We start from the raw sequence: 22,012 nt of genomic DNA on the forward strand, positions 1-22,012 counted from the left end.
TGCACACATCAACAACAGTCACCCACGAAGCATCGTTACCCATCGCTCCACAAAAGCCGCGGCCCTTGCAAAGCAAGGGGAACCACTACTTCAAGGTCTCAGAGCAAGTGACGTCACCGATTGAAACGCCACTAGCGCGCACCGCTAACTAGCTAGCCATTTCACATCCGTTACACTGGCAGCAATTTAATGACAAATTTTTGCCGACGTTTACTCACCGGCCATATTCAACGGGTGTTGTGCGTTCGTAAATTGATCAGTTATTCTGTGCACTGGCACAGGTACACGTCAGACGAGGGTGCTCTGAAGTCGGAGTATATAGCCAGAATGAACAATGTCCACTGAGAAAGCACAATGACTTTACCACTTAGATAAGAATTACGTGAATAATCAAGTCAATAAATAGTTACATAGCATATGGTTAATATACTGGCAAGTTCAACAATCTATTAGTAGCCAACTAATGCTAGCTAACTTACTGCTACATATTGCTGTAGCTAACAAATTGACAGACAATGTAACGTGTAACGTAACTTATTTGAAAAGTCATTACTTTATTACATTGATCAACATATTTTCTTTTGTCATAATTAGTTCATTTAATTTGTATACACTCTTGTCGGACTTCGGCTGCATATTTTCCGCAAATCTGATAACGTTATGAGGTCATGACCATTTGCATTATTGGCTCTAAAAGCACAGGAATAGTGTCCAATGCTTATATACTTTGTGTATTTTGGCGAATTTAGTACGACGTCCGGGAACTTTTGGCATACTAACGATATCCATGCTATGACCAATAATCATACTCAATTTACGCCACAATAGTACAGTTAGTGTGGTTAGTATGAGTATTCGAACACAGCTCAAGACCCTTCCTAGAGCTGACCGCCTGGGCCAAAATAAGCAATCGGGGGAGATGGGCCTTGGTCAGGGAGATGACCAAGAACCCGATGGTCACTTTGACAGAGCTCCCGAGTTCCTCTGTGGAGATGGGAGAACCTTCCAGATGGACTACCATCTCTGCAGCACTCCCCCATTCAGGCCTTTATGGTCGAGTGGCCAGATTGAAGCAACTCCTCAGTAAAAGGCACATGACCGCCTACTTGGAGTTTTCCAAAATGCACCTAAAGACTCTTACACGGAACCCAAACCGGCTGCGCTCATGCGCCATCATGCATAAACGTATTTTGTCCCCCCACACCAAAAGCAATCACGACACGCAGGTTAAAATATCAAAACAAACAATAAACCAATTATATTAATTTGGGGACATGTCGAAAAGCATTAAACATGTATGGCAATTTAGCTAGCTTGCACTTGCTTGCTAATTTGTCTTATTTAGCTAGCTTGCTGTTGCTAGCTAATTTGTCCTGGGATATAAACATTGAGTTGTTATTTTACCTGAAATGCAAAAGGTCCTCTACTCCAACAATTGATCCACACACAAAACGGTCAACTGAATCGTTTCTAGTCATCTCTCTTTCTTCCAGGCCTTTTCTTCTCTTGACTTTATAATGCGATTGGCAACTTTCATTACCGCCACTGACCTCGTTCGTCTTTCAGTCACACACGTGGGTACCTGCTTCTATAAACAAATGAGGAGATGCAGAGAGGCAGGAATTGCAGCGCAATCTGCATCCGAAATAGAACTGACTTCTATTTTTGTCCTTGGCAACACAGGCGCTCGCGAGCTGTGTGGGTGCAATAATTGAATAACATAGACTTCTACATTTATTTTGCAATGCACGGCGAGCGGTGTAGTCACTCTGTCAGACCATGGGAACCAAGATTCTCTGGTTTGATGAAACCCGAGCTTGAACTCTTTGGCCTGAATGCCAAGCGTCACATCTGGAGGGAACCTGGCACCAACCCTACGGTGAAGCATGGTGGTGGCAGCGTCATTCTGTGGGAATGTTTTCCAGGGACTGGGAGACTAGTCAGGATTGAGGGAAAGATAAACGGAGATACCCAGAGATCCTTGATGAAAACCTTCTCCAGGGTGCTCAGGACCTCAGACTGGGCAATGGTTCAGCTTCCAACAGGACAACGACCCTAAGTACACAGCCAAGACAACGCAGGAATGACTTTGGGACAAGTCTCTGAATGTCCTTGAGTGGCCCAGCCAGAGCCCGAACTCGAACACGATCAAACATGTCTGGAGAGAGCTGAAAATAGCTCTGCAGGGTAGGTCCCTATCCAACCTGACAGATCTTGAAAACTCGAGGCTATTAACACCGCCAAAGATGATTCAACCAAGAAATAGGTAAAGGGTCTGACTACTTATTTAAATGTGATTTTTCAGTATTTAAAATATATATATATACTGCAATTTTTTTTATTTTTACTGCTAATTGATATTCAGTAGACTCACTTTTTACAGAAGGTGCCCGTGTAAAATGGCTGCAGCATTTCCAACATTGCTTGAGCACAATTTCTTTCTACTGGCCTCGAGGAAACAAAAACTAAAATCTTCTATGCAGTTGAAGGCAACTGCTACATTTTAGTGATGGGCACAATTATTTGAATATCCAAACATACGTTTGTGTATACTCTCCCAAGTAATAGAACACTATTATTTATGTGACATTGCTATATAGTCCACAAGGATTGGGGCGGCAGGGTAGCCTAGTGGTTAGAGTGTTGGACTAGTAACCGAAAGGTTTCAAGTTCGAATCCCCGAGCTGACAAGGTACAAATCTGTCGTTCTGCCCCTGAACAGGCAGTTAACCCACTGTTCCTAGGCCGTCATTGAAAATAAGAATTTGTTCTTAACTGACTTGCCTAGTAAAAAAAAAGAAAAAGATGCACCATTTACATTTGCCATTTTCAATACAACTGTTTTATGACAGGTTTTGTGAATGCGCCCTATGGTAGCCTACATGTGTAGCTTATTGTCAACGTCGGTCAATCAAAGCAGCGCTACAGTCAGAGGCTCCATGTGTAGCAAGTGAAATGGGACATCTTTTTTATCAATGCAAAATGTAATTAAAGTTACAGAATTAAGTTTGCTAAGTGAGGAGTAGGCTAGTGTTTCATATGAATAGAGTTGTTATAGACATTGGACGGGTAGTGCCACAAAATATCCTCAATCAGCCGTGCTACTTTAGCTAGCTAGCTGCCTAACTTAGCTAGCTAGCTAGCATCTTTACAGCAGTTTGATGCAATCAAGACAAGCACTACCAGATGGTATGAGAGACAACCTATGGCAGCAACACGTTTGTCATAAGTCTGTTTACTTTCTCTCTCCCTCCATGCCACAGGTATAGACGATCACACTCGCCGGGCCCATGCTCCTCTCTCGCCCCTCCCCCACATTCTGCTGAAATAAGAGGAGCGCAGCTCACCGGCTCTCTCAAGCCAGCGCGAGCAAGTCTCTATTTGAAGTATCTCTCCAAAAAAAATCCCTTTAAAACATGACTATCCAGATATCCAGGAAAAAATATTGTGACATTATTTGAATACCGAAATCATTTCAAATGCCGTCCCTATTAATTATAACCCAGCATAAGTCAACTCGTGTTGTAAAGCAGTTCTTACGGCATCTCTATCGAATTCCTACATATTGTGTCGGCGATCACCACTGTCGTTCTCATGTCCCCCTCTCCCCTCCATTTGATTCTCAGTGGTCTCAAGTTACTGTGGTCTTTCTGCTAATGACCTCATCTCCCTCCTCTCTTCCTCCCCCTAATCAGTTCCCCCCCGCCATGGCCTTCAGTCTCTTGGTAAAGTTGCCTCTGCGCGGCGCATGCCACCCCCTGCCAGCCTGCCCAGTCTGAAGGCAGAGAACAAAGGCAACGATCCCAACGTCTCGCTCGTTCCAAAAGACGGCACAGGATGGGCAAGCAAGCAGGAACCAGCAGACCCAAAGAGGTGAGGAGGCCCCCCTGACATGCTACCCATGAGGCGCTCCATAGATTTGAATATACTAAATCCTTGTCAGTGTTCGCTTTAATCTTCACTATGTTATCTGCAGTAAAAAAAGAAGAAGAATTGACTAGCACATCTACTAGTGATTTGAATGCGCAGATGCTATCTTATCTCAAGAAATAGCAGCAATAATGCTGTGGAACATCACTAATAGGCCCCTACTAGCTGGGTAATTGGCGCAATTGCCTGTCTGACTGACTGGTGCATCTGACACTTACCACTTCTTGTGTTTCTCTCCTTTTTCTCTCTCTTCCTCTCTCTCCATCTCTCAGTACCGATGTATTGTCAGCACCGCAGCTGGAGTCGCAGCAGCCTGTGGTTTCACAGACGCCTGCACCGACCCGCCCGAGAACCCCGCCAACTCCAGAGGTACACACCAATTCGATGCCAATGTAAACCGAAACACAAAATGGTTCCATCCTGCCAATGGTGCTTAATGTTGTGCTATTTTGTGTGTCTCTCAGGTTCCACCTCCGGTTCCGGCCACGGTTTCAGCCCAGGCCGCAGGGGCAAGGTCCTGGGCTCAGGCCAGTGTTACACATGGAGCACAAGGAGATGGTGAGTATCATACTTTACATCTGTCTGTCACTTCCCTCTCCTATGGTACTTTGCAGCAGACTTGACTGCCGCATCAATTGCCTAATTAACTCACGTTTGGAGATTTGACGTTGAGTAACCCCTCCTCTCTCTCACACCATACAGGTGGAAAGGGATCAAACCAACGGTCGCCATTCTCTCGCGAGGAATTTCCCACCCTGCAGGCGGCTGGCGACCAGGAAAAAGCTGGCAGGGAACAGGGCACTGCAGATCAGTTGTATGGGCCCGGACCAAGCCTCCGCCCCCCGAGTGAGTAACGTTAAATCTCCTCTTTGTATTGTTTATTGTAGACCACACGTACAGTGAAGAGGGTTGCCGACAGAACAGAAGAAGCAGCGTTCAGAGCAAGAGCTTATTTTAACGACCATGATTGCAAAATTCCGGTAACTGTCCTAAAATTTCCACATTTTCCAGAAATACCAGTTGTAGGATTGCCAGTTGGAGGATTAACTCCCTGCTTATTCACACCTGATACTGAGAATCCTCCAACTGAGAGGAGAGAAAAAAGGAATTCTGGGAACAGTTTTATTAGTGATGCATCGTCATGATGTTTTTGGCCGATACCGATATCCGATATATATTTTTTGCCTCCTCAAAAAAACTGATACCGATAACCGATATTTGAATTTTTAGCGGCCTTTTAACTATTTAACTGTACTAGAATGCTTAACACACATGGACGCAGCGGTCTAAGGCACTGCATCTCAGTGCAAGAGGCGCCACTACAGTCCCTGGTTCGAATCCAGTCTGTGTCACATCCGGCTGTGATTGGAAGTCCCAAAGGGTGGTGCACAATTGGCCGTCATTGTAAATAAGAATTTGTTCTTAACCTGTTGCTTCTACTCGGGACGCTTGCGTCCCAACTAGAGCTCTGGAAATGCAAATGCGCTACGCTAAATGCTAATAGTATTAGTTAAAACTCAAAAGTTCATTAAAATACACATGCAGGGTATCGAATTAAAGCTACACTCGTTGTGAATCCAGGCAACAAGTCAGATTTTTAAAATGCTTTTCGGCGAAAGCATGAGAAGCTATTATCTGATAGCATGTAACACCCCAAAAGACCCACAGGGGACGTAAACAAAATAATTAGCATTTCGGCGTTACACAAACCGCACAATAAAATAGAAAACATTCATTACCTTTCACCATCTTCTTTGTTGGCACTCCTAGATGTCCCATAAACACTATTTGGGTCTTTATTTCGATTAAATCGGTCCATATAAAGCCTAGATATCGTTATATGTAGACTGTGTGATAAACGAAAAAAACATTGTTTCAAAACGTAACGTCATTTTTTAAAATTCAAAAAGTGGACGATAAACTTTCACAAAACACTTCAAATACGTTTGTAATGCAACTTTAGGTATTAGTAAACGTTAATAAGCGATAAAATTCATCAGGAGGCGATGTAAAGATCATTAGCTGTCCGTCTGGAAAAATGTCCGGCTAGAAACTCAACGAAAATATCCGGTCCTAGACCCGAGGAGATACGGTGCCCTGCATGTGTTTGACCAAGAAAAAACTCGAAGGGAAATGACAAGACTCTAGACACCGTGTGGAAGCTGTAGGTACTGCAACCTCAGTCAATTAATTGTGGTTCACCTTTATCAATGGGTTCAAGTAGCGCATGGATATATTTTCCCATTTTCAGTGATCAGTTTTTCCTGTGCTTTTCGATGTAAATGCCGTTCTGGTAAAGCCACAGCAGTGATTTAACCAGTTTTATAAACGTCTGAGTGTTTTCTATCCACACAGACTAAGCAAATGCATATACTATATTCCTGGCATGAGTAGCAGGGCGCTGAAATGTTGCGCGATTTTTAACAGAATGTTCAAAAAAGTAGAGGGTCGACTTAAAGAGGTTAACTGACTTACACACACACCACACGAACCAAAAAGTTATTTTGTTAGCATATACGTATGTCCCCATTACCAGTAAAGCATAATCAAAACCTATTTCTTTCACTTACTTTCTGTGTTTCGTTGTCCATTTGTTCAGTCGTTTCATTCTCAACCAGGATTTCTCATACTATGGAATGCCGTTTGGGTCTTTGCATGTCAAAAAACATACATGTCAAATAAACTTGTTGACCAATCAGGACCTGAATATGACTGCACGTCACATAATAATTTAACGCGTCCATACCTTTTTTTTAACGTAGTTATTCCACATAGATTACACTATCACTCGTATTTCATATGTCACAAGGATTCATCGATAAGTATGCTATGATGCTGGAAGAGTTGTCTCACGCACCTACAGTCCTGGTCATAAATAAAAGCTAGCTAGCTCATGGATGCAAACAATGTCGTTTTGCTATGTTTTTGGGGAAGAACAATCTGTTTCAGTAGCTATAGCTAGCTAACTATATAGCTAGGTGTCATATAAAATAATCCTAATTTATAAAACCGGTCTTATTTGATTAATGGTAGTCGGACCTATCTAGGTGAAGCTAACCACAATCAGGATTAGCCACAATAGTCGACTTTGTAGTTAGCCTTCAGAATAAAAGTATGTCATTGGCAGTGATGCACATGAATACAAATAGTAGAATTATGCCATAATTGAATAGATCATGCTAAATGAGGTTGGAATGTTACATAAAAATCAACAATGGACCATTTGTTATTTGACAAAAATCTGTTGAAATCACTAAACTATGGATTGTGGATCAATGACATGGGGTATCAGTCTACTCCGTGACACCCAGAGAACATTAGTGTCATAGCTCTTATTGCGGGACTCGGAAACTGAATTGAGCCGCATTTGTCAACCTATGTGTATTGAACAAACAATACTATGTGGATGTTTTGGACAAACAATACTGCATGGATGTTTTGGAGTCTGATAAATGAGGAGGATGTTGGGAAAAAATATCTTGGGTATTGAGTAGACTGATTCCCCATTAAATTGATCCCCAATCCTTAGGTAAAGATGTACCGTGCAAAATGAATGTCAATACACAATAGGCTGACTGGGGGGGGGTGATTTCACACTGTCACAGTCCCGCGATAAGAGCTACATCACTAATATTTGCATAAACTCTTCACAGTTGTGTTCTATGGGTGTCACCAAGTTGATTTTTCAACGCCGATACCGATTATTGGAGGATCCAAAAAAAACGATACCGATTCATTATTTATTTGTAATAATGACAATTACATCAATACTGAATGAACACTTATTTTAACTTAATATAATACATCAATAAAATCAATAAAGCTTCAAGTAAATAATGAAACGTGTTCAATTTGGTTTAAATAATGCAAAAACAAAGTGTTGAAGAAGAAAATAAAAGTGCAATATGTGCCATGTAAGAAAGCTAACGTTTCAGTTCCTTGCTCAGAATATGAGAACATATGAAAGCTGGTGGTTCCTTTTAACATGAGTCTTCAATATTCCCAGGTAAGAAGCTTTAGGTTGTAGTTATTATAGGAATTATAGGACTATTTCCCACTATACCATTTGTATTTCATTAACCTTTGACTATTGGATGTTCTTATAGGCACTTTAGTATTGCCAGTGTAACAGTATAGCTTCCGTCCCTCTAGTTAGCGCGCGCTAACTAGCTAGCCATTTCACTTCGGTTTCACGAGCCTCATCTCGGGAGTTGATAGGCTTGAAGTCATTAACAGCGCAATGCTTGACGCACAATGAAGAGCTGCTGGCAAAACGCACAAAAGTGCTGTTTGAAAGAATGTTTACGTGCCTGCTTCTGCCTACCACCGCTCAGTCAGATACTTTGATACTTGTATGCTCAGTCAGATTATATGCAACGCATGACACGCTAGATAATATCTAGTAATATCATCAACCATGTGTAGTTAACTAGTGATTATGATTGATTGTTTTTTTTAAGATACGTTTAATGCTAGCTAGCAACTTACCTTGGCTTACTGCATTCGCGTAACAGGCAGTCTCCTTGTGGAGTGCAACGAGAGAAAGGCAGGTTGTTATTGCGTTAGACTAGTTAACTGTAAGGTTGCAAGATTGGATCCCCCGAGCTGACAAGGTGAAAATCTGTCGTTCTGCCCCTGAACGAGGCAGTTAACCCACCGTTCCTAGGCCGTCATTGAAATTAAGAATGTGTTCTTAACTAACTTACCTAGTTAAATAAAGGTATTAAAAAAAAATTGGCACCCAGAAATACCGATTTCCGATTGTTATGAAAACTTGAAATCCGCCCTAATTAATCGGCCATTCCAATTAATCGGTCGACCTCTAGTATGCACATCAGCTTTGACATCGGTTTTGCACATCGCCGTTAAACTAGACATCGGGCTGTTGGCATTTTTTAGCTAATATCGTTCGATTCCGATATGTTCCCCAATATATCGTGCATCCCTAATTTTTATAACTAGGACATTCGCTGTGGCATGATTCTATTGCATGTCTATTATTAATACAAACGCTGGTATAAGTGGCTCCTATTCCCATCCATTTTATTACCTTTTTTCCTCGTTTTCCCTTTCTCTCCCCAGACATGACGAGCTGGCGGGACGGTGGGGGCCGTGCCCTGGCGCCCACCGGAGAGGGGGTCGCAGAGGGTGGCCCGGGCGGGGTGCTGGCGATGGAGGGGGCTGCCGGTGGTGGCCAGGCAGGCCCCCCTCCTCTCCAGCAGCAGCAAAACCTCCAGTCCCATGGGCTGCCTAGGAATCCCCCCGCTGGCAGCCCTGGCCTGCCCCAGCCCCCCATGGGCCCTGGGTTCCCCCAGTACAGAGGGATTATGCCTCCATTCGTAAGTCTACTCCTGAGCTGTGTTTGAATACTCATACTAGCCGTGACGTAAATTGAGTATATGGAATGCTGATTAGTCATGTATGGATATAGTTAGTATGTCTAAAGTTCCCGGATGTCATACTACATTCGTATACAAGCAGTGGACACTATTTCCGTGCTTTTAGGGCCCATCATGCAATTCTTCCAAAAATGGGCATGGCCTCATAACGTTTTCAGATTTGAAGAAAATTGCGGAAAATATGCAGCCGTGAGTAAAATGGTCAGTGTGAGGTGGTCTATCATTGTGTCTTGAAGTAGTTAGCCAGTTAGCTTGGGTGCTTGACTGCCGTTGTGAGGTAAGAACGCCCGGATCAACCCTACTCCTCGACCAGAGTGTCCAGTTTGCGTTCTGAACGCTCCCAGAGCGAAACGCTCTAAATTTACAAACAGACAATCTGACAATGCTCTGAATATGTGAATGCCCAGAGCGCACTCTTGCACTCCAGATTGAATTTATTAGTAACACACCCGAAGTCGTAGAATGTCTAGTTAATCATTTATTATGCTAACAACCTACTAAGAGGTTGCATAGCAACAGCATCAACTTCCAGTAGAGAAGCAAAGCGCTGGGACGCTCTCAACTGAAAGGATACAGTTTGTTTACAGTATTCTAAAATGAACTAATTGTATGTAGTATTTAGTTTATGTATTATAACTAGGATAGTCAGTCTAAGAACAAATTCTTATTTTCAATGACAGCCTACACTGGCCAAACCCGGACGGTGCGGTGCCAATTTTCCGCTGCCCTATGCGTCTCACAATCACGACCGGTTGTGATACAGCTTGGATTCGAACCAGGGTGTTTGTAGTGACACATCTAGCACTGAGATGCAGTGCCTTAGACTGCTGTGCCACTCCCCCGATTGTATACAGTATGTTAGTATGGGTATTCGAACACAGCTCTGGTATAATCTCTGCATGTGTGCTCACAGGGGCTCTATCTATTATAGCTACAGTGCATTCGGAAAGTTTTCAGACCCCTTGATTTTTTCTACATTTGTTACATTACAGCCTTATTCTAAAATAGATTAAATTGTTTTTTTGTTCACACAATACCCTATAATGATAAAGCAGTTTATAATTTTTTGTAAATTTAAAAAATCAGTTACATAAGTATTCAGACCCTTTGCTTAGTACTTTGTTGACGCACCTTTGTCATTGATTACAGACTCGAGTCTTCTTGGGTAAGACACTACAAGCTTGGCACACCTGTATTTGGGGAGTTTCTCCTATTCTTCTCTGCAGATCCTCTCAAACTTTGTCAGGTTGGATGAATTGGACAGCTACTTTCAGGGCTCTCCAGAAGTGTTAGCTCGGGTTCAAGCCTGTGCTCTGGCTTGGCCACTCAAGGACTTTGAGACTTGTCCCGAAGCCATTCTTGTGTTGTCTTGGTTGTGTGCTTAGGGTCGCTGTCCTGTTGGGAGGTGAACCTTGGCCCCAGTCTGTGGTCCTGATCACTCTGGAGCAGGTTTTAATCTGTGATCTTTCTGTACTTTGCTCACGTCATCTTTCCCTCCATCCTGACTAGTCTCCCAGTCCCTGCCGCTGAAAAACATTCCCACAGTGTAATGCTGCCACCACCATGCTTCACTGTAAGGATGGTGTCTGGTTTACTCCAGACGTGACGCTTGGCATTCAGGCCAAAGAGTTCAATCTTGGTTTCATCAGACTTGTTTCTCATGGTCTGAGAGTCCTTAAGGTGCCTTTTGGCAAACTCCAAGTTGGATGTCATGTTCCTTTTACTCGAGGAATGGCTTTCGTCTGGCCACTCTACCATAAAGGCCTGATTGGAGTGCTGAGTGCTGCAGAGATGGTTGTCCTTCTGGAAGGTTCTCCCATCTCCACAAATGAACTCTGGAGCTCTGTCAGAGTGACCATCTGGTTCTTGGTCACCTCCCTGACCAAGGCCCTTTTCCCCCGATTGCTCAGTTTTGCCAGGCAGACAGCTCTAGGGACAGTCTTGGCAGCTCCAAACTACTACTTCAATTTAAGAATGGAGGCCACTGTGGTCTTGGGGACCTTCAATGCTACACAAATGTATTGGTACCCTTCCCCAGATCTGTGCCTCGACACGATCCTGTCTCGGCGCTCTACATACAATTCCTTTGACCTCATGGCTGTGGCTCTGACATGCACTGTCAACTATATAGACAGGTGTGTGCCAAATGTCCAGTCAAATGAATTTACCACAGGTGGACTCCGATCAAGTTGTAGAAACATCTCAAAGATGATCAATGGAAACAGGATGCAGCTGAGCTTAATTTCGAGTCTCATAGCGAAGGGTCTCCATACTTATGTAAATAAAGTATTTCTGTTTTTTATTTGTAATGCATTTGCCCAAATTTCTAACAACCTGTTTTCGCTTTGTCGTTGTGGGGTATATTGTCTAGATTGAGGAAATGTTTCTATTTAATCCATTTTAGAGAAAGACTGTAACGTGACCGTTTCAACATTTTGTTAAGGCATCTAAATGCTTTCCGAATGCAATGTATGTTTCCATCCATTTGGCGAAAATTTTCAAGAGAATATACAAATGGTGGCACAGAAACCGTGTTAGAACATCTCACTGTTAGAGGTGTGCGCACAGATGGGCTCTCACCCTGTTACCCACCAGTGTAGCATTAGTGTACTGTCAATCTCTGCTTTTGTGCATCTCAGGGTCTCTAAATGTTTTCTACCCTCTCTCTTTCTGTGTCTCTCGGTCTCAGATGTACCCTCCCTTTCTGCCCTTCCCGCCTCCCTACGGCCCCCAGGGGCCCTACAGGTACCCCCCTCCTGGTGAGGCCCCTCCCAGGTTTCGCCAGCAGGGTCAGGACGGCCGCGGGCGTCCCCAGGGCGGTCCCCGTGGTGGGGGAGGAGAGGTGGTGAAGCGACCCTCCATTCTGAAGCAGGATGACCTGAAGGAGCTAGATGAACTAGACCACCAGGACGGAGACGAGGGCTGGGCAGGTAAGAGAGAGAAAGGAGAAGTCAGGACTCAGGAACACTTGTAATTATTGGTAGAGTATACTGCTCAGAAAGCAGTGGCAAGTGCAAAAAGTCATCACATTAAGAGTAGAGACCTGTACACTGTTAAATTGATATGAGAACCTTAAACAACGTGGGACAATTGACTGGATAGCCTGAAAGTATTACAAGAAAGCCAGCCACCTTCATTATTTTAGAATCCGAGAGACATTCCCTCTCTATCATATCAATTGTATGGTGCTGATATGGTGGGAGTTTGCTAATACATGGAGAAACACAGTGGGTTGCACATTCGACGGCATCATCTCATCTCATTGACTCAGTAGTGCTTTGTGTGGGGGAGGGGAGGGGAGACATCAGGATTATCTAAGTGAGGGAGAGATGAGAAGCATGCATTGTTTCAAGTCTCCCTCATAGTGTGAGTGGCTGTGTATAATGGTCGAGGATGGCAACGGTGCAAATGCGGTCCGCATGCCTATTGTGCTTCCCTGAACCGTTGAGTCTGTCAAACAGGGGCACACGAGGAGATCGACTACTCGGCCAAGTTGAAGTTCAGCGACGATGAAGGAGAGGAAGATGAGGAGAGGAACGAGAGACCCGAGAGGAGTGAAAGAAGCGAGAGCAAGAACGGTGCACGGTATGTCCCACAGTACCTGCCCAACATAAGATTGACATGGTTTGGAAAATACAGTTTAAACGTTTAAAACTATTTGTACTGTGCTGTGCTAGCAATCCTCCTTTCTGCCACGAAGACCCATACGCTCACATAAATTGTTTCTGAATTAATAAATGACGGAGCCAGAATGTAATGAATTCTTGAAATGGTTGTTGAATGTGGGATTGGTTTTGACGTGACAAATGTGTCGTCTCTTATTTCCTTCCCCAGGGAGATGCAAAGGTCTCAGGAAGGTCCCCCTCAGGTGGTGCAGCGCTCCCGAGTCTCTGACAGCGGAGTGGACAGGGACACCCACCGCACCCCTCCCTCCAACGCTGACCACGACGGCCCCCCACCCCCCTCCAGCAAGCCAGGATGGGCCGAGGATGGGGGCAAGAGCGGCTGGGGGAGCCAAGGCGCCCATGCCACCTACCAGGTACGACCCTCTGCAAGGGCTAGTCTTGTGGACTTTCAGAGGCATCTCAGGGCTAGTGCAAGTGAACAGTGACCATTTTATAGTAAAAAGCAGGATTGCTTTGAGGACATGGATATTAGCGTATTTAGCATAATAGGTAACTAGATGCATCTGGCTAACTGTAACCTGTGGCTGCCTGTACACTACAGGGGCGTAGGCCTGGACTGGGTGGGTCCCGGGAGCAGCTCTCCCCCCCAGGGCCTCTCCTCCACCAGGGACAGGGGCCTTACTCCTACTACCGACAGGTATCTGCCTACCTGGGGAGAGAGAGGGCCTCGTGTGTGTGTGTGTGTGTGTGTATATATATGCGAGAGTGTGTGTACAAAACATTAGGAACACCTGCTCTTTCCATGACCGACTGGGTGAATGCAGGTGAAAGTGATGAACCCTTATTGATGTCACTTGTTATATCCACTTCAATCAGTGAGTGCGTTCAGAAAGTATTCAGACCCCTGACTTTTTCCACATTTTGTTATGTTACAGCGTTATTCTAAAATGTATTAAATTGTTTTTTTCCCTCATCAATCTACACACGATACCCCTTAAAGACAATGCAACAAAAAATGTTTTTTTTTTAAATTTTTAACTGATATGATATTTACATAACTATTCAGACCCTTACTAAGTTTTTTGTTGAAACACCTTTGGCAGCGATTACAGCCTTGAGTCTTCTTGGGTATGATGCTACAAGCTTGGCACACCTGTATTTGGGGAGTTTCTCCCATTCTCTGCAGATCCTCTCAAGCTCTGTCAGGTTGGATGGATAGCGTCGCTGCACAGCTATTTTTAGGTCTCTCCAGAGATGTTCAATTGATTTCAAGTCCGGGCTCTGTCTGGGCCACTCAAGGACATTCAGAGACTTGTCCCGAAGCCACTCCTGCATTGTCTTGGCTGTGTGCTTAGGGTCATTGTCTTGTTGGAAGGTGAACCTTCAACATAGTCTGAGGTCCTAGAGCTGGTTTTCATCAAGGATCTCTCTGTACTTTGCTCCGTTCATTTTTCCCTTGATCCTGACTAGTCTCCCAGTCCCTGCCTCTGAAAAATCCCCACAGCAGGATGCTCCCACCACCACCATGCTTCATCGTAGGGATGGCGCCAGATTGTCCCCGGATGTGATGCTTGGCATTCAGGCCAAAGAGTTCTGTCTTAGTTAATTCAGACCAGATAATCTTGTTTCTCATGGTCTGAGTGTCCTTTAGGTGTCATTTGGCAAACTCCAAACGTGCTGTCATGTGCCTTTAACTGAGTAGTGGTTTCCTTCTGGCCACTCTACCATAAAGGCCTGATTAGTGGAGTGTTGCAGAGATGTTAGTCTTTCTGGAAGGTTCTTTCATCTCTACAGAGGAACTCTGGAGCTCTGCCAGAGTGACCATCGGGATCTTGGTCACCTCCCTGACCAAGGGCTTCCCCTGCTCAGTTTGGCCGGGCGGCCAGCTCTAGGAAGAGTCTTGGTGGTTCCAAACTTCTTCCATTTAAGAATGATGGAGGCCACTGTGTTCTTGTGGACCTTCAATGCTGCAGAATTGTTTTGGTACCCTTCCCCAGATCTATACCTCGACACAATCATGTCTTGGAGCTCTACGTAGAATTCCTTTGACCTCATGACTTGGTTTTTGCTCTGACATGTACTGCCTGTGTGTATCACGAATAGTCCACCACCCAAAGGACATCCAGACACAACTGTTTGAATCATTGGAGTCAACATGGGCCAGCATCCCTGTGGAACGCTTTCAACACCTTGTAGAGTCCATGCCCTGACTAATTGAGTGTTCTGAGGGTAAAATATTAGGTGGTGTTTTTAATATTGTATACACTGTGTATAGCCGGACAGCATTTTCACACACCTTTTTTGTGGATCAGTTATTTGGAATTATTCATACCATCCTAGGATTTTTTTTTTTTTCATTTTTCTTTTCATATTGCAGCAGAGTTTGTTGTCATATGTGTCCTCATTCAATCTCTCCAGGACCGCAACTCCCCTAATCAGTCCAGCCCGGTGGTAGCCCCTGAAACTGTCTCCCTGGCCCCCGGGAAGGTCGCCCCCTCCTCGCAGCTCCAACAGCAGCAGGCTACTTCCCCCATCCCCGGAGGCCCCACCCCTCCACCTCAGACGACTGGCCTGCTGGCCCCGCCCACTGGCGAAGATGAAGAGGAGACATGGCGCCAGCGCAGGAAGCAGTCCTCCTCAGAGATCTCGGCCGCTGTTGAACGCGCCCGCCGGCGCCGCGAAGAGGAGGAGCGAAGGATGGAGGAAGAGCGCCGTGCGGCCTGCGCTGAGAAGCTGAAGAGGCTGGATGAGAAGGCCCAGCAGGGTGGTGGTGGGAGCAGCGGAGGCTCCAAGCCCCCCAGTCTGGACGGCAACTCCACCACGGCCGGAAGCCCCAGCCCTTCCCTGTCGGCCTCAGCCTGCTCCCCCAACATCAGCCAGCCCCCGTCCCCCTGCGTGGACCTTGAGGAGCCCCCCCTGGCTGCCCAGGCTATTACCAGGGACCTAGTGCCAGGGCCCAGTCCCACCGACAGACAGAGGGCCAATAGCAATAGCAGCTATGACTCCAATGCTGGTGAGTTCTGACAAGAGCTATGGCGGTCATAAAATTGTCAGCAGGTGATTGTCATACAAAAAACTGCAGGTTGCAAGGTAATTTACCATTTAATTAACATAGACATGTTTAGCATGTCCTGGCTTCCATGCACAGCCTACAAGCCAGTGATGCAGCGCTTTGGAACATCTACATTTTAATGTATAATAAATCCATTTAATAAAGCCTACACATCACAATAAATCTGTTATTTATTGTGGGCATGCCTAAAGAAACATGGTATTAAGAAAATATAGCCTACTTCAGAAGAGCATATTCTGAGTCGTTCTTATGTTAGGCCCTGATCTGGCTCTGCCATATGGCTGTGGGCCACAGTAGTTTGCACGACAAGATTTGCTTATAATTCCTGTGGCATTATAGTAAGAAGAATACAATTGAACAAAGCTGAATAAAATAGAATATATATTTAAAAGAAACAGGTTCTCCTAAATTATTAATTTAGTTATTTATTCAACTTTAGTTGTGATTCAAACGTTCGGCTATGTGTTTAAGGCTGCATGATGCAACTCTAATGATGATTTGAAAAAAGTCGCATCAAAGCCATGAGCTCTGCTCTGTTTCTTGCGTAGGCTGCACACAGTAGAGGTCGACGGATTATGATTTTTCATTACAGATACCGATTCTTGGAGGACCAAAAAAAGCTGATGCCGATTTTATATATATATTTGTAATAATAGCAATTACAACAGTACTGAATGAACACTTTTATTTTAATATAATACATAAATACAATCAATTTAGTCTCAAATAAATAATGAAATGGGCTCAGTTTGGTTTAAATAAATGCAAAAAAACAGTGTTGGAGGAGAAAGTATCAGTGCAATATGTGCCATGTAAAAAGCTAACGTTTAAGTTCCTTGCTCAGAACATATGAAAGCTGGTGGTTCCTTTTAACACGAGTCTTTAATATTCCGAGTTAAGAAGTTTTAGGTTGTGGTTATTATAGAAATTATGACGCGTCGATTATTTCCCTCTATACCATTTGTATTTCGTATACCTTTGACTATTGGATGTTCTTGTAGGCACTTTAGTATTGCCAGCCTAATCTCGGGAGTTGATAAGCTTGAAGTCATAAACAGTGCTGTGCTTCAAGCATTGCTAAGAGCTGCTGTCAAACGCAGTAAAGTGCTGTTTGAATGAATGCTCACAAGCCTGCTGCTGCCTACCACCGCTCAGACAGACTGCTCTATCAAATCATAGACTGAATTATAATATAATAAACACACAGAAATACGAGCCTTTAGTCATTATTATGGTCAAATCCGGAAACTATCATTTCGAAAACAAAACGTTTATTCTTTCAGTGAACTATGGAACCTTTCCATATTTTGTCGAACGGGTGGCAACCCTAAGTCTAAATATTGCTGTTACATTGCACGACCTTCAATGTTATGTCATAATTATGTAAAATTCTGCCAAATTAATTACAGCCTTTTTTTTTAGGAAGAAATGGTCTTCACACAGTTCGCAACGAGCCAGGCGGCCTAAACTGCTGCATATGCCCTGACCCTGCTTGCACTGAACGCAAGAAAAGTGACACCATTTCCCTAATTAATATGGCCTGCTAACATGAATTTCTTTTAACTAAATATACAGGTTTAAGAAAATATACTTTGTGTATTGATTTTAAGAAAGGCATTGATGTTTATGGCGAGGGACAACGCATGGTATTTTTTCGCGAATGTGCTTTTGTTAAATCACCCGTTTGGCTAAGTTGGCATAGGCTGCGATTCGGCGATAAATTAACAGGCAACGCATTGATTATATTGAACGTAGGACAAGCCAGTTAACTTAGTAATATCATCAACCATGTGTAGTTTAACTAGTGATTATGTGAAGATTGTTTTTTATCAGATACGTTTAATGCTAGCTAGCAACTTAACTTGGCTCCTTGCAGCCACAAGGTCCTTCGATGTTGCACTCACGTAACAGGTGGTCAGCCTGCCACGCAGTCTCCTCGTGGATTGCAATTTAATCGGCCATAATCGGCGTCCAAAAAGGCCAAATTAATCGGCCATGGCGATTAATTGGTCGACCTCTAGCACACACATAGCTGTCATCGAGGTAAAGGGTGTCTACTTTGAAGCATCTCATGTAAATTATATTTAGATTTGTTTAACACGTTTTTTGGTTAGTACATGATAATAACATGTGTTATTTCGTAGTTTTTATGTCTTCACTATTTTTCTACAATGTAGAAAATAGTAATAAATTTAAAAAAATAACTGGAATGAGTAGGTGTGTCCAAACTTTTGACTGGTACTGTATGTGTGAAATTTTGATTTAGAATGGGCCATTATCATGCACCTGTCGGTCACGGGCAGGGGGAAAAGATACATGTAATCCGTATGCACTTAAATAACAAATGGAGGATGCTTTTCCCGCAGTTCATTTTCATGCCAGGCCAGGTAGGCTACTGCGGTTGTAAGGCGAAGCAGTGTGCTTAATATTAGGATAGTTGAGAAGTAAATATAGTAGGCCTAGCCTATAGCGGCATCAGTGCAGTTTTTGAGAAGCCTATTTACTGTGACTGCCAGTGTGGTGGTAATACGGTCACCGTAACAGCCCTATTTTTTTACCCAGCATTCATTCTGGTGTTGTCTTCATATTTCAACTTGGTTAGCCGTTTGATGTGGGCATCTCTAAAAAGGTATGTTTGGGACAGTCGACAAAAGGCTTGTATGTGTTTTGCCAAACGGTTGTTCATCTTTGAAGTTGTTGTTTTATCACGTCTTAAGTTCACAATAGTACCTTTACTGACCTTCCTTAATTGTATAGCACATGACTTGCTATTATTCACATCTGCTTACCTCTTCCAACAACCAGTGGCATATCATTGCTATATTCTCTCCCCTTCCTCCCATCCAGACACCCAGGTGTGTCCCCAGCCCCCCACTCCCCAGCTGCAGCAGCCCCCTCTGGAGATCCTGGTCCCTGGGGAAGGGAAGGAGGAGATCCTAGATAGTGCTCACGTCCGCAGCGGAGGAGGTGGTGGAGGAGTGGTAGACCCAGTGAAGGTAGAAAGCATGGGAGGAGGAGCAAGTCGCCAAGCCAGCGGCCCCCGGGACAGGGCTACTCCAAGTACCAGAAGTCCCTGCCTCCCCGCTTCCAGAGACAGCAACAGGTCAGTCTAATAACCAACTGAAGTCATTACCCAATGGTAAATCTATGGATAATGATCTTATGGACAATATTTATCTTCGCTAGGCTACTCTCCAATTGCAGCTCCGCTGAAATATATATTTGATTGGTCACTGGAAAACAGTCAATATCCAAATGTATGGGAGCATGCTAAGGTGTGTCTAATCCCAAAAGACGACAACAAATTCCTTACCTCTGCTAATAGTCGACCAATCAGTCTACTCCCTTCAATCAGTAAGATATTAGAGGGTATTGTGAGTAAACAAATAAGCGACTACATGGAAAATAATTATTTGATCACAGTTAAAGAAGGATTTTAAGTCTTGAGAATAGAGGTCGACCGATTATGATTTTTCAATACCAATACTGATTATTGGAGGACCAAAAATAGCCGATTCCGATTAATCAGTCGAGTTAAATATTTTATTTTTATTTTTATTTTTTGTGATAATGACAATTACAACAATACTGAATGAACACTTATTTTAACTTTAATATAATACATCAATAAAATCAATTTAGCCTCAAATAAATAATGAAACATGTTCAATTTGGTTTAAATAATGCAAAAACAAAGTGTTGAAGAAGAAAGTAAAAGTGCAATATGTACCATGTAAGAAAGCTAACGTTTAAGTTCCTTGCTCAGAACATGAGAACTTATGAAAGCTGGTGGTTCCTTTTTAACACGAGTCTTCAATATTCCCAGGTAAGAAGTTTTAGGTTGTAGTTATTATAGGAATTATAGGACTATTTCTCTCTACGATTTGTATTTCATATACCTTTGATTATTGGATGTTCTTATAGGCACTTTAGTATTGCCAGTGTAACAGTATAGCTTCCGTCCATCTCCTTGCCGCTACCTGGGCTCGAACCAGGAACGCATCGACAACAGCCACCCTCGAAGCAGCGTTACCCATGCAGAGCAAGGGGAACAACTACTCAAAGTCTCAGAGCGAGTGACGTTTGAAACGCTAATAGCGCGCACCCCGCTAACTAGCTAGCCATTTCACATTGATTACACCAGCCTAATCTCGGGAGTTGATAGGCTTGAAGTCATAAACAGCGCAATGGCAAAACGCACAAAAGTGCTGTTTGAATGAATGCTTACGAGCCTGCTGGTGCCTACCATCGCTCAGTCAGACCGCTCTATCAAATCATAGACTTAATTATAACACACAAACACAAGCCTTATGTCATTAATATGGTAGAATCCGGAAACTATCATCTCGGAAACAAGACGTTTATTCTTTCAGTGAATTACGGAACCGTTACGTATTTTATCTAACGGGTGGCATCCATAAGTCTAAATATTCCTGTTACATTGCACAACCTTCAATGTTATGTCATAATTACGTAAAATTCTGGCAAATTAGTTCGCAACGAGCCAGGAGGCCCAAACTGTTGCATATACCCTGACTCTGCGTGCAATGAACGCAAGAGAAGTGACACAATTTCACCTGGTTAATATTGCCTGCTAACCTGGATTTATTTTAGCTAAATATGCAGGTTTAAAAATATATACTTCTGTGTATTGATTTTAAGGCATTTTAAGAAAGGCATGTTTATGGTTAGGTATAGTCGTGCTACAATTGTGCTTTTTTTGCAAATGAGATTTTGTAAAATCATCCCCCGTTTGGCGAAGTTGGCTGTCTTTGTTAGGAAGGAATAGTCTTCACACAGTTTGCAATGGGCTAGGTGGCCCAAACTGTTGCCCAAACCCTTCTCTTGTTGCAAGAGAAGTGATACCATTTTTCCTAGTTAGAAGAAATTCATGTTAGCAGGCAATATTAACTAAATATGCAGGTTTAAAAAATATTTACTTGTGTATTGATTTTAAGAAAGGCATTGATGTTTATGGTTAGGTACACGTTGGAGCAACGACAGTCCTTTTTCACGAATGCCACCGCATCGATTATATGCAACGCAGGACACGCTAGATAAACTAGTATTATCATCAACCATGTGTAGTTAACTAGTGATTATGATTGATTGATTGATTGATTTTTATAAGAAGTTTAATACTAGCTATCAACTTACCGTGGCTTCTTACTGCATTCGTGTAACAGGCAGGCTCCTCGTGGAGTGCAATGTAATCAGGTGTTTAGAGCGTTGGACTAGTTAACTGTAAGGTTGCAAGATTGAATCCCCGAGCTGACAAGGTAAAAATCTGTCGTTCTGCCCGTGAACAAGGCAGTTTACCCACCGTTCCTAGGCCGTCATTGAAAATAAGATTGTGTTCTTAACTAACTTGCCTAGTTAAATAAAGGTGTAAAAATGTTTTTGTTTTTTTTATAAAATAAAATTCAGCAAAATCGGTGTCCAGAAATACCGATTTTCCGATTGTTATGAGAACTTGAAATCGGCCCTAATTAATCGGCCGTCCTCTACTTGAGACATCAAATCATATTTTATTGGTCAATTACACTTGTTTAGCAGATGTTATTGCGGGTGTAACAAAATGCTTATGTTTCTAGCTCCGACAGTGCAGTAATATCAAACAAGTAATATCTAACAATTTCACAACATATGCCCAATACACACATATCTAAGTAAAGGAATGATGAATTATAAATATATGGATGAGCAATGTCAGAGCGGCATAGACTAAGATACAGTAAAATAGAATACAGTATATACATATGAGATGAGTAATGCAAGATATGTAAACATTAAAGTGGCTAGTGATTTCAAGTCTATGTATATAGGCAGCAACCTCTAATGTGCTCGTGATGGCTATTTCAGTCTCTCGGTCCCAGCTTTGATGCACCTGTACTGACCTCACCTTCTGGATGATAGTGGGGTGAACAGGCATTGACTCGGGTGTTGTCTTTGATTTATCTTTTTGGCCTTCCTGTGACATTGAG

The 22,012-nt window shown here is 43.2% G+C and overlaps 1 protein-coding gene across 1 annotated transcript in view; it reads left to right on the top strand.

The window, feature by feature from the left end:
* Nucleotides 1-22,012, top strand: part of LOC115131732 (protein PRRC2A-like) — a 51,408-nt gene that overhangs the window by 12,092 nt on the left and 17,304 nt on the right. Inside the window, 12 exon segments of the mRNA XM_029663681.2 lie at nucleotides 3,696-3,873; nucleotides 4,203-4,299; nucleotides 4,395-4,488; nucleotides 4,633-4,776; nucleotides 9,013-9,269; nucleotides 12,019-12,259; nucleotides 12,791-12,914; nucleotides 13,164-13,368; nucleotides 13,557-13,652; nucleotides 15,374-15,968; nucleotides 18,876-19,067; nucleotides 19,070-19,131. Of these exon segments, the coding sequence (XP_029519541.2) occupies nucleotides 3,696-3,873; nucleotides 4,203-4,299; nucleotides 4,395-4,488; nucleotides 4,633-4,776; nucleotides 9,013-9,269; nucleotides 12,019-12,259; nucleotides 12,791-12,914; nucleotides 13,164-13,368; nucleotides 13,557-13,652; nucleotides 15,374-15,968; nucleotides 18,876-19,067; nucleotides 19,070-19,131 (2,285 nt within the window).

This window comes from Oncorhynchus nerka, linkage group LG7 (assembly GCF_034236695.1).
Source record: "Oncorhynchus nerka isolate Pitt River linkage group LG7, Oner_Uvic_2.0, whole genome shotgun sequence".
In the NCBI taxonomy this organism is placed as follows: Eukaryota; Metazoa; Chordata; class Actinopteri; order Salmoniformes; family Salmonidae; genus Oncorhynchus; species Oncorhynchus nerka.